Source organism: Meleagris gallopavo, chromosome 12 (assembly GCF_905368555.1).
Source record: "Meleagris gallopavo chromosome 12, MGAL_WU_HG_1.1, whole genome shotgun sequence".
NCBI lineage: Eukaryota > Metazoa > Chordata > Aves > Galliformes > Phasianidae > Meleagris > Meleagris gallopavo.
The window spans coordinates 5,392,971-5,409,419 of record NC_139415.1 but is presented as its reverse complement, the minus strand read 5'-3'; the positions used below and the strand labels follow the sequence as shown (position 1 = coordinate 5,409,419).

At 37.1% G+C, this 16,449-nt stretch overlaps 1 protein-coding gene across 8 annotated transcripts in view; it reads left to right on the top strand.

Annotated features, from left to right (window-relative positions):
* Positions 1 to 16,449, top strand: part of TJP1 (tight junction protein 1) — a 156,975-nt gene that overhangs the window by 132,470 nt on the left and 8,056 nt on the right. For 6 of the 8 annotated variants that reach the window (XM_085234407.1, XM_085234406.1, XM_085234405.1 and 3 more), the window contains 14 exons: positions 175 to 325; positions 811 to 919; positions 1,583 to 1,802; positions 2,211 to 2,395; positions 2,533 to 2,628; positions 3,065 to 3,147; positions 4,047 to 4,257; positions 5,208 to 5,308; positions 6,476 to 6,829; positions 7,234 to 7,485; positions 8,298 to 9,203; positions 9,536 to 9,630; positions 10,141 to 10,365; positions 15,909 to 16,084. In XM_085234407.1, coding sequence (XP_085090533.1) covers positions 175 to 325; positions 811 to 919; positions 1,583 to 1,802; positions 2,211 to 2,395; positions 2,533 to 2,628; positions 3,065 to 3,147; positions 4,047 to 4,257; positions 5,208 to 5,308; positions 6,476 to 6,829; positions 7,234 to 7,485; positions 8,298 to 9,203; positions 9,536 to 9,630; positions 10,141 to 10,365; positions 15,909 to 16,084 — 3,164 coding nt within the window. The remainder of the gene's footprint in view (positions 1 to 174; positions 326 to 810; positions 920 to 1,582; positions 1,803 to 2,210; positions 2,396 to 2,532; positions 2,629 to 3,064; positions 3,148 to 4,046; positions 4,258 to 5,207; positions 5,309 to 6,475; positions 6,830 to 7,233; positions 7,486 to 8,297; positions 9,204 to 9,535; positions 9,631 to 10,140; positions 10,366 to 15,908; positions 16,085 to 16,449) is intronic. The other 2 variants (XM_085234412.1, XM_085234408.1) reach the window with 1 other exon arrangement.

Below are 16,449 nucleotides of genomic sequence, written 5' to 3'. Positions count from 1 at the left end.
GATAAGCAATTGATGATAGTCAGTATAATACATAATATTCTCCAGTTGAAGCAGTAGGCAAATTTTTGCATGTTGACATTCAATTACTCAAACACTTTATGTATACCTACACATACACATATACACATACATACATATACACAATTCTAAGTGGAATATATTTTTAATCTCTAGGCCAAGCATGAAACTGGTAAAATTCAGAAAAGGAGATAGTGTGGGCCTGCGGCTCGCTGGTGGCAATGATGTTGGCATATTTGTAGCTGGTGTTCTGGAGGACAGCCCTGCGGCAAAAGAAGGATTAGAGGAAGGAGACCAAATTCTCAGGGTATGTTGAATGTAATAGCATGTTCTATCGTATTAAGTGGACTTTATTTCTTTAGTGCATGTTTATTAGATGACTTGGCAGCAGAATTTCCTTTTACTGTTGCTGGGAAAGTTTGTAAGTCTCATGTTCAATTTCTGAGACTAAACTCAGTTCAAAGAAAATGCCTCTAACTGTTGGGTCCCACTAGATTCTCAAGTAGGCTTCTGTGTATTACAGTTAATATTACTGATATTTATAGATGCTCCATAATATTGATCTAAAGAAGTCAAAATGAGCAGCTGTCTCATGTTCCAGAGGTTATACTTTTCTAAAACAGTAGTATTTCTAAGAGCTGTCTCTTCTTGAGATCCATGTCCTTGGTGTGCATATATGTTAAGCTGAGTAAACAACCTCAGCAATAAACTAATTCAGTTTACCTGTTATGTTGCTGTGTGTCTATTAAATGAATGTATGCTAAAGCAAACTGATTACTTCATTGATGCTAGGTTAATAACGTAGACTTCACAAATATCATCAGAGAAGAAGCTGTCCTTTTTTTGCTTGATCTCCCTAAAGGCGAAGAAGTAACCATTTTGGCACAGAAGAAGAAAGATGGTAAGTACATCAGAGACAGTGTAGTGGATTGATTGGAATCAGATTAAAAAAAATATATAGTTAAGAAAAGATAATTATTGGCTAGCAGGAGATTAGCATCTTACAAAGGCTATTAAAAGTTCTTTTGGCTTTGGAATAGTTTACTGCTTCAAATGGACTAAAGGTTGATATGGTAGTAATTTTTTTCTTAAATAAGGAAAAAAAAACAAGAAGAAAACAAGACAAAAACCCCAAAAGCAAACTACAACAGTTTTTTTCTTTCTTCTTTTTTTTTTTAAACCAGCATTTAATGAAATTGTTGGCAATAAATGTTGGGGGTAGGGGGAGAAGGGCAGGAGAGAGTCAGTTTTATGCTATTCTGTTGAAAATGGGTACTTACCAGTTTCTTTCCCAGTGAGATTCTTTCCTTCCAGGGGAATTGGATTCAGTTTATACTGAATTCAGTTATAGTATAGCAAATTTCTGTCAGCAGAATTGAATTTGTAGAGTTCTTTGTAATAGTTATACAGCTTAAAACAGAAGCTCTGAGTCATTAAGGTTTTCTTAAATATTTAAAACAAGGAGAATTAAGAGAAGATGAAACACTGCTTTAAGTCCTTTTTGCGAGCACTGTGACTGCAATTCACTGAGACAAGTATAACAGCAGTTTTTTTTCTTTTTTAGTTTATCGTCGCATTGTTGAGTCTGATGTAGGGGATTCTTTCTATATCAGAACTCATTTTGAATATGAAAAGGAATCTCCTTATGGATTAAGCTTCAACAAAGGTGAAGTGTTTCGGGTTGTGGACACTCTATATAATGGCAAACTGGGTTCATGGCTGGCGATTCGAATTGGCAAGAATCATAAGGAAGTTGAAAGAGGTATCATACCTAACAAAAACAGGTACGACCTTAAAGTATTTGTACTGCTGTTTGAAAACTACACTTTTTAATTACCCATCTGTATAGCTTGATGGGTCTGATGGACATCAGTCTGTAGAACTTGTTCATTGGTTGGGAAAAAGTGCCTGTTAAAACAGAAAACAAATTGATGTTGGATAGCTAGTCCATGATTTTATTTCAACTCTTGTACATGCACAGGAAAAAAGAAGCAGCTGTAACAGAACTTACTTTTGAATGCAAGACTCAAAGCTAGATAAAGCTTTAGAAATCTGATGTTGACCTGTGTATTTCATTCTTAAGTTTTCTAAGACAGAAGCAAGGAAAACTTGATTCAGCAGATAGTAGGCAAGCATCAGAAGCTGGCTTCTTTTGTAACTTGTTGGGTTTTGCTGTTTTGCTGTTGTCTTAGAGCTGAACAACTAGCTAGTGTACAGTACACGCTTCCAAAGACAGCAGGAGGAGATCGAGCGGATTTCTGGAGATTCCGAGGTTTGCGTAGCTCAAAAAGAAATCTCCGAAAAAGTAGAGAAGATCTTTCTGCTCAGCCTGTTCAGACAAAGTTCCCTGCCTATGAAAGAGTTGTTCTTCGGGAAGGTATGGTTTTATTCTTAAATATTTACTGTAGCAGACTAGCAAGTTGTGGAGTTTGCTTTGTATTCGTCCATGTATTTCAAAGTATGTTGCATTTGTTTTAAGCGATCTATGTGTTTTTTTTTTCCTTTCTAATCTAGCTGGGTTTCTCAGACCAGTGACCATTTTTGGTCCAATAGCTGATGTTGCACGGGAGAAACTAGCCAGAGAAGAACCAGATATCTTTCAAATTGCAAGTAAGTGTGAGAGAGACTTTTCATGCAGCTATGAAATAGCCATATTTCTTTTGCTAGTTTGTTATTCTGTTGTTAAACACATTAATAACTAAAGTAATAAAATGTTAACAGTATTAAGTAACAGACTTTTATATAAAGCTTTCTCACTGGTTAATTGATGATGATTCTTTGCAGGCAAAAGTAATGTTTGTTCTATTTGTGGCCTTCCCAAATTAAATTTTAATTCAGTACATTATCTAACTCCTAAGTGCTTCTGCAAAGGTGTTGGGATTTTTGTGGCCAAATGGGTGGGTAGCTGTTTCTTGTGTTTTAAAACTAGAAGAGTGTTCTCAACCTGAATTTATGCTGAGTGATAAATAGTTTGGTCTATTTTAGTATGGAAATGCAGAGTATGTTGTAGACTTACAACAGATTTTTACTGTTTCCTCTCTACCAGAAAGTGAACCAAGAGATGCTGGTACTGACCAACGTAGTTCTGGCATTATTCGTCTTCATACGATAAAACAGATAATTGATAGAGTAAGTCTTTTTACTGCCATTGTATGTCTAACCCAGGAAGAAAACTGGTTCATTAAATAAAATGTTGATTTTTTTTTTAAAGATACAAGTACAACCAAAGCTTTCTCATCTTCTGTTGATTAACGTGAAAAATAAATTTCATCTTCATAACTGCAATCTAAAAGGATTTCTAGGCTTTATTCCAAGGAGTGTTGTTCCCTCTCCTTTGCAGCTGTTCTAAGTCTCATCCTGTTTTGCTTACAGCCACAGCATGTCCCCTACCCCTCCTGATTATTTATTTGTAATTTTAGAATTTTCTGCAGAAGGTAGAGGGAAGGGTCTTTCATTCTCACTTCCTTAATATCATGAGAACCTCTTATCTTAGCTCATAATTTGAGGCTGTAATTCTCCCCTATTAGTTTATAACTTAAAAACCAGCTGTAAACCTTTCTGATAGCTAAACAGGAGCTATTTTAGCAGCAGAGTGGGGTTACTGTGTGCTATGTACTTGATATGAATCTTGCAGTGGTTGAAAACTGTTGAAGTTCTTGCATGCGGAGATTTTTTTTGATGTGGAAAGTGGGTGGTGGTCTTATGTTTGACTCTCTCCTTTTTTCTTAGTCAAATCTTTGCATATTTTTTAGTTAAATGCTTTTTTGTAGATACTGCTTATTTCAGGGAGCTAAGGTTTTTTGGTAGGGAGCTGAATATTAAAAATAAAATAATTGTAGAACTAACTACATAACTGAAAGGTGTGCCCATGTAGCCTGGTACTTCAGTTGGTCTGGTTATTCAAACAGAAAAGGATTTAAGTTAGTCCTTTGAATTAATAAACTCTGTAAAGGTAATACAAGATAAATTTCTAGAAAAAAAACTTACAGAGTGCTTCATTTCCTTCTCTCTGCTCTTTATCGTAACAGGACAAACACGCTTTACTAGATGTCACTCCTAATGCAGTGGACCGTCTGAATTATGCACAGTGGTATCCTATTGTAGTGTTTCTGAACCCTGATTCTAAGCAGGGTGTGAAGACTATGAGAATGAGGCTGTGCCCAGAATCACGAAAAAGTGCCAGGAAGCTGTATGAAAGAGCTCACAAGCTACGGAAAAATAATCACCACCTCTTTACAAGTAAGCAATTAAAAAGCAATACTAATTAATCCATGATAATTTAGAGAGAAGTGTGATGAGTAACTTGTACCCAGACCTCAGCAGGAGTTTTTTTTACATTGTAGTACAAAAATGGCTACCTACACTTGCTCTTAATGCTGGGTGACTGGATGTCAATTTTTCTTCTTGAAATTAAGCCAATTTTGAAAATTACAGTACGCAGTGATTAATAACTTATTAATGCACTAGCATTACAATTAATAGTGAATATAATTGTACTCAATATGTTTAGTTTGTATATTCATAGCTTTTTCTCCACGGTTCCTTTTTCCTCTGGCTTTTTTCTCTTGCTTCTCTTCCTTTAGAGGAGTACAGATGCGTCTCTTAGTTTGTTTTCCATTAGCTGTTTATCAGGCTCTCCTTTTCTTCCATGGCATTTTTTCCTGCTCTTACTATGACCTAATGCCTATCTACTGGTTGCTTGCCTTATTCTTCTATCCTAGTTCACGCAGGCTTGCTTTTGACTCCAAGAGTGGGAAGCTGTCAGAACAAATGCGCATGCTTCTACAAATACAGACAATTAGTTGTGAACTTGTTGAGGCTTCCCCATTCAAATACTAACAGTCCCTTGGTGTGTGAGTTGTTTATGCCCACAACTGAACAAATGTAAAGTTATTTGAAACATCAAAATGACGTTATAAAAAAAAATCTGGTGGCACTGCAAGATGACCATCAGTTCCAGTCAGACATGGAATAAATAGGAGGAGGACGTAAAAAAAACTTCTTAGTCTGACTAAACTAAAGCTTCACTTTATTTTTAACTCTTTGCACATCGGGCTTTAGGGTTGCTTTGAATATTGATATGTAATTTACTACTTAAATCTTACAACTTTGATTTTAGTACTGGTGGTACAGATTATTCTCAAAAATCTACAGAATTTGAAAGTCAAACTAACCTGCTCTACTTCTAGCTACCATTAACTTGAATTCAATGAACGAAGGATGGTATGGAGCTCTAAAAGAAGCAATTCAGCAACAACAGAACCAACTGGTGTGGGTTTCTGAGGGAAAGGTAAGAAATAATTGTATGGTTGGTTGAGAGATGAAGTGACATAACTGTACCAGTTTATTAAGTTATTGATGTTGCAGTTATGAGTATATGCTTCTAGAATGGAATCTGTTTTCCTTTTTTTTCTCATGATTTTAATGATCATTTGAAGATCTAAAATAGTAATGCTTCATGACTACATGAACTACTTTAAACTGATTTGTCATTGTATTACTGCAGTTACTCTGTTAATGAGGGCTGTATGCTTGTCTCCTTGTGCATGTAGCAGTGCAGTAACAGTGGGAGCATTTGCCTGTTGACACCTTTTGCTGAAGGATATATTATTGCTTTGCATGAAAAAGCAGCCAATACTCATAAAAGCTTCAAACATCAATATGCTCTGTTGCATCTGTGCTAGAGGCTGGGGTTATCCTTGGAATTACTGTGTTGTTTTTTTTTTTTTTTTATATTAAAAGCAAGCAATATCTTCATATTCTTTCTGATTTTTGCCTTCTCTCAATTTTGAGAACACAAATATAAAATATGAAAGTTAGAATCCTTTTCCCCACTACAACTCCAGTTGTCTTCTGAAGCAATGTGTTTTACTATGTACGTTAGATGCATTCTATTGAGGAACTAATTTCAAGAGGAATACCAACTTCAAGTAAGCCAACAGTCAATGTATTATCATTACATTTTTTTCTTAATATTTGGGCTATTTATTTTTGCTCGCACAGAACTCATTTCACCTTAGATCAACCTCCAAGCTAGTGATTCCAGTATGAAGACAGTGCTTTTAAGTAAAGCTTTTCATGTCCAACAGTGTAATTTCAGTGGATGCTATGTACTGTCCCATTCCTTGCAGTGGCAGCCATCTGACACCTTAGTACACTGATATAAAGGGCTAGACTGCAGAAAAGGCTCTTATATCTAAGATTAACATTTCCAATTGAAACCTGATTTCTCCTCCCCTGTGATATTCAGAATTGTGGAATTCTAACCTGCTGTGCTGCTGGATTTTGAGTATTACTAACATCTTAAAATACTGGACTTTCTGTTGTGGATCAGAGCAAGATAGATGTTACGTTACATGTTACATTACATTTATTCACTTCTTCACTAAAAAGAAGAAAAGCATACTTTGAAAGATATTTCAGTAAGCGTGTACTCCTTTTATTTTGTTTGATGCAGGCAGATGGTGCTACGAGTGATGACCTTGATTTACACGATGACCGCCTTTCTTACCTCTCGGCTCCCGGTAGTGAATATTCTATGTACAGTACAGACAGCAGACATACATCTGACTATGAAGACACAGATACAGAAGGTGGTGCTTATACTGATCAAGAACTGGATGAAACTCTGAATGATGAGGTTGGAACTCCTCCTGAATCTGCTATTACACGTTCTTCTGAACCCGTTAGAGAGGATTCTTCTGGAATGCATCATGAAACTCAAACTTACACTAGTTACGCATCTCAAGCTCAGCCACAGCCAAATCTTAGAATAGATTCTTCAGGATTTAAAACAACTGCTTCTCAGCCGGTAAGGAAATATTTTATAAACTGACCTCTGTGCATTTAGTTCAGGTTATAATTTCTCTTGAACAAGGAATCTATCTCTGTAGTCTACTCACAAGTGTTACATGCATACAAGAATATTGTGAAAAGCAGTAATGTGTTGCAGTGAGTTGGAGAATCAGCTTGCACTACCCATGTTAGTGTTTCAGATAGGAGGATTAAAGTACCATTCTACTTTTTAATGTTTTTATTTTTCTCTAAGTTTTCAACATAATTTCTGGAAGTGGTAGTGCACGGTACTTTCTGTACATTTCATTCTGCATGTAGCTGAGTTGATCAAAGCATCAATTTTAAGTTACTTTATATAAATCAAAAAGTCATACAATGATTCGATAGCAGTGTATTTAAAATATTTTAAACACTTCACAGAAAGCAGAAGCATCACCTGCAGTCCCTTACCTTTCCCCGTCGCCTGAATCAAACCCTGCAACCTCATCAACCTCTGCAGTAAATGCTAATGTAAACCTAACTAATGTCAGACTAGAGGAGCCCACTGCTGCTCCTTACAACTCTTATCAACCACAAGCGGGCCCCTTAAGAACATCAAGTACTGAGGGAGCTCATGTAGTGCTAAGAGATCAAGAGCCATCATCCTTACCGCCGCATATAGATCCAGCAAAGGTACCTGTGCTGCACTGTTGCGCTGATTTCCTGCTGTACATCAAGCTAGCTAGCACATGATTATATTTTTCTTTTGCCATTATTTGGAGAATTCTTCTGTTTTGTTTTTTTTTTTTTCCCCCCCCTCTAGGAGATCATGCAGGTTACAAAACACAGTGCATCTAAATTGCTGAGCATCATCTAACATTTCATGTGCATGGCTTCGAACTATGTACTTTCCACTTATCAAAAAGATGATGTTTTATATAAAGGCTGCATCCTGTATTTTGATTTTACTTTGTGTGACCTTTTCAGCTTGTCAGTGCTCTGCTATTTGTTAATGAAAAATCTATTCTTTCATCTTGTTGATGAAAAGTCTTTTCTTTCTCTAAAATGACAGAAGACTTTTTAATATATTTACCTGTTGATTGTGAAGATAAATCTGATTTATTGGGTAATTTTAAATGCTTCCCCTGAATGTTTTAAGTAAATTTACTACAGATCTCTTTATTTCCCAAACAAACCTGTCTCACCCTTTTCCTGACAAAAAAGCAGAGGGGAAGCAAGACTCCACCACCAACAGAAGTCAAATGACAAATTGTTATCTTTGGCTTGCAGTTTTAATCTGTGTGTATGTCTTTGCTCAAGTGTGTAACTGCAATGAATCATTGAATCAGCAAGTTCAGCTTCCTGTGATTGCGGACAACTGCATTAAATTACTATGCTTCTAATCAAAATTAAAGCCAATATGAAAACTTGAGCTAATTTTGAATAAAAGTTTGCTCTGGTTACTCTTCATTTTAAGTAAATTGGAACACCTCTCTATTTAACAGGTATACAGAAAGGATCCATATATTAATGAGGAAGCATCCAGACAAAGCTATGTCTTAAAACAGCCAGCTGTTAATCACCCAGCACAGAGACAGGAAAGAGACCCAAATCTGATCTATGAATCTCAGTCTCAATATGCAGAAAAACAACCAAGTAGGGAATATGAACAGTCAACATATAGGTATGATTCTACAAACTATGTAGATCAATTTTCTCGTGGGTATGACCCTCGACTACATTATGAAGATCGCGTGCCTCCCTATGAGGAGCACTGGTCATATTATGATGAAAAACAGCCCTACAGTCAACCAAGAACAGCTTATGAAAGCCAGCCTCCTAGAGATCTTGACTCCAGACAAAATACAGAAGAGAGCACAGAACGCAGCTATTACCCAGCACAACCCCGATTTGAGGAACATCCTCCGATGAGCTATGATGGCAGGCCTCGCTATGAGCATGCACCCAAAAACTTCAGCTTACCACAAGTGCGGTATGAAGATCAACACCCTGTTGGCTATGACACACATGCACATGGTAGATATAAACAAGAAGCTCAGCCATACCAGTCAGCCATATCTCGATCTCCTGAACCCAAGCAGTACTTTGATCCACATATGAGGGGCTATGAGCAAGGTCCTCCTCAAGCTTACAATGCAAAAGCTGGACAATTTGAGCCTTCTCATAGCACTTCAAGTGTTTCTCTTCCTCCTCCTGCTTCTTCACAAACAAAACCAGAAGTTTTGCCTTCCAACAGTAAACCACTGCCTACACCACCATCTCTAGCAGAGGAAGAGGAGGATCCAGCCATGAAACCGCAGTCTGTGCGAAGTAGAGTTAAGATATTTGAACGAAGAAGATCACCATCTCTGGAAAAAATGAAGGATCCCAGTGACACGTCAGCTGTTAAAGTAAGTGGTTTAAGTTTTGCATGTTTTAATTTTTTTTTTCAAATTCTTGTCTCACTGATGAGATTGAATTGCTGGTAATAAAACACTGTCTTGGAGAGAGAACTCTGTTAGTGGAATAGACTCCTAGCAACCTAACTGCAGTTTGTTTTAAAAGTTGAAGTTGAAAACTAAAAAGGATATTGCAGATTTGAAGACTGCCTCTTTCATTTTTACTGGTTTTTCATGCTGTTTTATTCTGAAGGAATAAGAAAGGGAGGGCTGTGTTAGTTTTCTTACTCTAACATGCTGCCTTTTTCCAGATGTTAAAAAATGTGCTGTGCTTCTCTTTACAGCCTCCAGAACTAGCACCGAAGCCTACGCTCCCAGCCATGAGTGGCCCAAAAACAACTTCTCAAAGCCAATATGAACATGACAAAACAACTTACAGGTAGATGCACAACTGATAATTAAACTTAGATTTCAATGTTCAGACAGTAAGTACATTGTAGTGATTCAAACTGGAAGCTGCAGAGTGGAGAGGGGGTTGTCAGTGTAATTTATGTCAGTAGTAAGTTGAGAAGTAAAGCCAGTTGACACAGACATGATTAGTGAGAAGGAAACAGGGATGCAAAATGATTTTTGGGGCATTTTTAAGGAAGTAATTTTTAATAAGGAGAAAGGTAAGATGGAGATGCTGGGTATATTTGGGACAATTTAAAAGTGAAGCGTAAGTGAAAAGGGGAGATGAAATAAAAACTTTCTTCATGCTACGTCAGAGCTGTTGCATTTCAAAACTGCATAGATTATAGGTATTGCATGCAGTTATAAGTTATATATATGCAGTTATATATTTCAGTTGGTTTATTACTAGTTAGGTTAGGAAGAAGCAGAATTTAATTCTTGTAATTATCCTTGTTAAAACTGTGCAAGGCAACTGTGTATTATTATTCTTGGTTAGGGCCCCAGAACCACAGAGACCTCAAGTGAAGCCACCTGAAGATATTGTGCGTTCAAATCATTATGATCCTGAAGAAGATGAAGAGTATTACCGAAAACAGCTCTCATACTTTGATCGCAGGAATTTTGAGAATAAACCTTCTGCACAGGTTCCTGCCAGCCATCATTCTGACTCCACTAAACCAATACATTCACAAAATCAGCTGAATTTCTCCAATTATTCTAAGTAAGTTTTGGGGTTTTCTTTTCTTTTCTTTTTTTTTTTTAATTTGAAAAAAGGAATGGGAGAGGTGTATAGGGCTAAAAATCAAATTCTTTCTCTACAAATAGAGTTTCAAGAATTCATGGTACCTAACTGATCTTTTATGTTGATAAAGTTCATTTCTCTGTATAGATATGGTGTCGGTCTGCGTGTTTTTTGTAAATGACATGATTAGTTTTTGTACGTTTCAGGACCTTTCTCTTGCTTACCACTTTTTAATATAACTTAAAGTATTTCCATAGTTCTTAAATATTGTTCAAAGCAGAGGTTTTAGTTTATTACAAGCTTTTATTCTTCAGATCCGCTTGTACACGTTAGCTGTGTTTGACATTAGGAAAGTGAGCCTTTTGGGGAATTTTGTTGATGCCAGAATTTAATCTGTTGATGGAAACATCTGCTTCCTTTATTGTTCTACTTCCTTGACTTGGAACATTTTGATACAGTATTGTGTGAAAGTTCATAGTACAGATTTAGCTCAGGTAGAGGACTGGTTGTCTTGGAGAGTATTTAAACAGGCTTTATACTTTCTACAGTTATTTAAATCTTCAAAATTTATTTAAATTCAAACTATAATAATGTTTTTGTAGCTATCCATGTGGGAAGTTATCTTGGCTTGATTAATGAAGGCTGCAAGTCAGGTGACTTGAAGGCTTTGGTTGTGCTCCTACTTGAAATCTGTATTATTAATATTCAGATCTAGCAGAAAGACTGGCAATCTTAGTGTAAATGAGGTTTTTGTAGTAAAATAATAAATTAGCTTGCTAATTAATACTCTGTATTTTATACTGTGACTGTGTATTCAAGCTGTGTTGTGTACTTGATACACTGTGTTCTAGCGCTTGTCTTAAAGGATTGGATTTGGGGCTCCTGAATCCCGTACCCATTTCTGTAAGATGGCCCATCACCTAGTATGTTTTTCTTTGGGAACTGAAAACTTGGGAATCTTCCCAAAAATCTTGGTAGATTTTAAAGGAATTGCTAGTTTTATTGTAATCAAGAAGTTTTCACATGGTAACGATCTCTCTTATTTCACTTTTTTATAAGTTTGCAGACAACACCAAGTTGGGAGGGGAGTGTTGATCTGCCTGAAGGGGGAGGGACACCACAGAGGGACCTGGATAGGCTAGATCGATGGGCCAAAGCAAACTGTATGGGTTTCAATAGGGCCAAGTGTCAGGTCCTGCATTTTGGTCACAACAACCCCAGACAACCCTACAGGCTTGGGGAGGAGTGGCTGCCTGATGAAAAGGGACCTTGGTGTACTGATGGACAGTTGGCTGAGTATGAGCCAACAGTGTGCCCAGGTGGCCAAGAAGGCCAATGGCATCCTGGCTTGTATCAGGAACGGTGTGGTGAGCAGGACGAGGGAAGTCATCCTGCCCCTGTACTCGGCACTGGTGAGGCCTCACCTCGAGTGCTGTGTTCAGTTTTGGGCACCTCAGTGCAGAAAGGACATTGAGGTGCTGGAGCAGGTCCAAAGAAGGGCAACAAGGCTTGTTGAAGGGCTTGGAGAATGTGCGCTATGAGGAGAGACTGAAGGAATTGAGGCTGTTTAGTCTGGGGAACAGGAGACTGAGGTGAGACCTTATTGCTCTGAGAGGTGATTGTAGGGAAAGCAGGGTTGGTCTCTTCTCACTGGTGACAGGTGACAGGAAGAGGAAATGGCTTCAAAGTAAGTGCCAAGGTAAGTTTAGGTTGGATATCAGGAAAAGCTCCTTTACAGAAAGGTTGTTAAGCACTGGAATAGGCTCCCCAGGGAGGTGGTTGAGTCACCATCCCTGGATGTGTATAAAAACCATTTGGATGTGGTGCTCAGGGACGTGATTTAGCAGAGGGTTGTTAAAGTTAAGGCAGTATGGTTAGGTCATGGTTGGACTCGATGATCTTTAAGGCCTTTTCCACCCTGAGAGACTCTATGATTCTATGCTGATTCTATACATATATAATATATATATTAATCTGTAAGCACTTCAAATTCTCTGTCAAGCATGTTATGATTCCTTTTTTATTTTTTTTATTTTTTTTTTTTTTGGTCCTGCATCTTCTGATAGAAAGATGGGAGCATTAATGTCTTGATTTCTGGGCATCACAGGGAGGCCAAAAAGTCTTGGTTGGCCTCATGGTGACTGAGAGCAGTTGTTTTCACCTCTCAAAACAGTTAGCTATAAATAGTCCATTTTGATCTGTAAGCACCTGACTATGTTGCCATAGTAAATGCAACTAATGCTTAGGTTGGAATCCTGTGAGCTCTCAGCAAATAATTGTAAAGATTGTAGTATTCCTTAAACAGAGAATTTGTACATTTGCTACTCCCTGCATAGATGTCAAACATGGGAGAGCACGAGCAATAAGCATTAACTGTTAAGTCATTTGCTGCAGAACAGCTAATTGTTAAGATAAATGGTTCCATACTTCTACCTGCCACTCCTGACTGTCATATTTCTATTTTTTGGTTGCTCAGTTGTAGTTTTTTTGTGAGTTAGAGATTTGAAGGTTTATACTTAGAGAAAAGTAACATCTAAATGCCGCAGAGAAATAAATCGATACTGGTTTTAAGTGCGATACTGTTTCATGTGGCAGGGGACAAAAATGAGTAGAATTTTTCTTTCAAGGAAGAATGTAAACCATAACAGAAATAGGAGGCATGGGAAAGAAAATGTACCCAGGACTGTACTGTACAAATAGACAAAGGATTGAAATACTAATGGTAGTAAGTGGAAATAAATGAGAAAACTACCCAGCTTGACAGAGGCATAGTACAGAGTGCTTGTCAGTAACACAGATCTACTGCTGAATGGAGAAGGCATTTGTCCTCAGGACTTTTCCCTTTAGCCAATTTTCCCTTTGTACCCTGTTGTTGTACATTATTCATCTGTTCTCTAGTCCGTTTATGTGGTAACTCTGCCAGTGAATTCTTCCTAAAACGAACAAACAAAAACACAGGACTAAATTTGGATGGCAGTACAGAAACTGGTTATACCATTGCTTGTTCCTTTGTAATAGAAATAATGTGCAATCCATCTACTGTATTGTGAGTATTGAAGACAGATTTTATTTTCTCATGAGCAGTATTCATGACTTTTTCAGTTTCAAATATGTTAAACATGAAGTTATGTAAAATTCTTTGCTATTAAGTAAATATTGTGAAAATGTTTTGTTACATGTGTACAATTGTTTACTCCTCTGATTTTATGCACTTTATGCACAATATATATTGTGCCATTAATAAAGCTGCTTTGTAAAAGTAATTACTGTAAGCATGTTACAGTTGTCAGTAACTGTAGGATAAGGGATAGTTTCTCCTACTTCAAGAAAGCAGAATTCATAAGTGGATGCATTTCTGTGGCTCTGGTTGGAGCAGCTTGAGAGTACTGCCCCTGTGATTGAGTAGTAGATTTATTGCTACGTTGCTCAGTGTGGTGCACTGCAGATCAGTGGTACGATTTGCCAGATTTTGCCTCTATGCTGAGATCTATAGGCTGTTGCACACTGGTTTGTTCTCATAGTTCATTTCTGGTTCATATCTAATTAGAAATGATGGTTTTGTAACAAACATGAAATAGGAAGCAGCGGAGCTTTAATTACAGGAACTTCATTTATAACACCCACAAGTTGAAGCAGGAGTTTTGTTGCTCACTGATTTCATTACAAGGGAATGCTGAACAATGTGGTTACGTTTTTGGCTGACCTGTAGTCAAGGAGTGTGTTCCAAAGTTGTGCTTCACATCACATGTAACTGCTGACTGAGTTTGTGTTGCCGCTGCTGTCAGATAAATGGCTTTATGTAAATTCAGTGACAACGGACGCTTATACAGTGTCTCTGAATGATCGTCTTTGCAATATTGGCTAACACTGGCAAATTCATACAGGTGTTGCTCACTGAGCATTGTGTTCACATGGTCATCAAGCAGACTGCCAAAAGTTGATCGGGTCTTTTCTTTGTTTCATGAGATTGTCCTCCAAAGCTGTAAGACAGTGGCTGTTGAAAATTATTAGCTATCTTGAGCATACAGAAAGTGAAGTCATGATGGAAAGCTGTTCTAATCTAGAAATTGTTTAACTTGCTTTTAAGTTATATGTTAAAAAGGAGGGAAAGTTGCTGGGATGTTTGACTCTCCCAGTCTCTCCTCTAGTATACTTAAACAGTTTTTTTTAACATACTGCTGATGGTTGAACACAATCAGAAGCATTTCAGAGTGTGGGCTCTGTTATTGGGCAAGCTGGTAGAGCCATTGAAATATGTGTTGTGCTGAGGGAATGTTCGTATGATCTGGGAGTACAAAACCAGAAATGTTCTGTGTTAAGACTGAAGAAAGATGAATGGAAACTGGCCCATAAACAAGAGAGTCTGTTAGAATTTTGGATTTGGTGTTTGTGTTTTCAATATGCCCACTAACTCTTTGTTTATACAGATCTTAACAAATGGCTTTGCACAATCTCATTCTTACTTCCGTTATCTGTTGATTTGAAACATGACTTCCTAATTCACTGACAAAATCTCATGTTGCGTAGGGGATTGTTGTACTTATGCATTTGGTAAAAGCATTGGCAACATCACTGCTAAAAATAGTTTTTGCTGCAACAACCTTGTCATATGAGAACTACGAGGACTAATGTAAAGCATGTAGAAATAATATGCTTAAGATAGAATGACTATTTTTCTTTCATTCTTCTATTGCTGTTTGCTTTGCCATCACCTAGATTTCTTGGCTCTTACACTAGCTATGACTACTTGAAAAGGAACATCAAGTGGTAAGACTTGTTGATGTGAGGATGTTTTCAGGTGTCCTCTCACTGTTACATTTCATCACAGGCATTATGTGCACTTTAAATTTTAAACATGTGAATTCTAAAAGTTATTACTATCTATTGAAGTCCAAAATTACAGGGATTTGTAAAATTAATCATTTTTTGAAAGAAGCTTCTTTGTGGAATATTTCTAGTACAACCGAGAAATATTTTAAAAATGAGATTTTTAAAGTTGTTTACAGTATGCACATAAAGCTAGTGAAGCTTAAGCTGATTGCATTTCTAATTAAGATGGCATTGTTCAAATACTGGGTGTATTTAGAAAAGTTACACTAAAACTCATCTTCCTTTTGGCTACCTATTTTTACCAAAAACAACCTATCAACCCCTTGAAGAGGATTTATATTCTTATTTTGAAGATGTGCTAAACTGGAAAGTACTTTCTTTACTGAAAATACTCCTAAATGAAATTAAAAAATGAAGATCTGTAGGTTATTGTACAAATACACCTGAAATGTCATCTGCCTTTTGTTTGCCTTGGTTTGTGTTACTAATCTTCTTAAGATTCAATGTTGTCTTGAAATATCTTGTGCTTATTAATGAATGTTTTTATACTAGAGGAAAGATATTTAAGAAAAAGTGCTTTAATGTTTATAGGAAAAAGATGGAAATCGGGTGATCGTAGGAGAAAAATACAGCAGAAACTCAGAGCCCTGAGGAAACAAAACAGTCTTTCTTTTTTCCATTCATTTCAACAGGGGGAAGCCAACTGATGCTGAATCAATGGATAGATCTGTTGGTGACAAGCGCTATGAGCCAATCCCTCAAGTTACAACTCCTCCTCCTGCTCCTTCAGTACAGTACACACAGCCTCAGTCAATTAATAGTCCTGTCCTGTCTCTCCCAGCACATCACAAGCCTGCACTTTCTGAAGGTGAGCAATTAGAATGCTAACCTGCTCGTGTGATACAGGTATAATATGTCACGTTCTTTTGTGAGTGCTTCAGCATGTGTAAGCTGCTAGCTGTGTTTCTCTTTAACTAATCTTTTGAGTAATTAAAGTTGAGGTTGAGTTTTGAGAAACAATTCAGGATCTTATCTGAAACTTTTAACTTCCAGGTATTGTTAGTCACTAGAATTTTTTTTTTTATTCCAAAATTGAGTGGTCTCAGAAAAGATTAAATAAAACTTTGAGAATTTAGATGTTCCTTATGCTTTCAGATGGGAATTCTTTAGGCATGAGTAATAGTTGTAAGTTTCTGAAAAAACAGAAGTTTTTTCACATCCTTCAGAGCAATG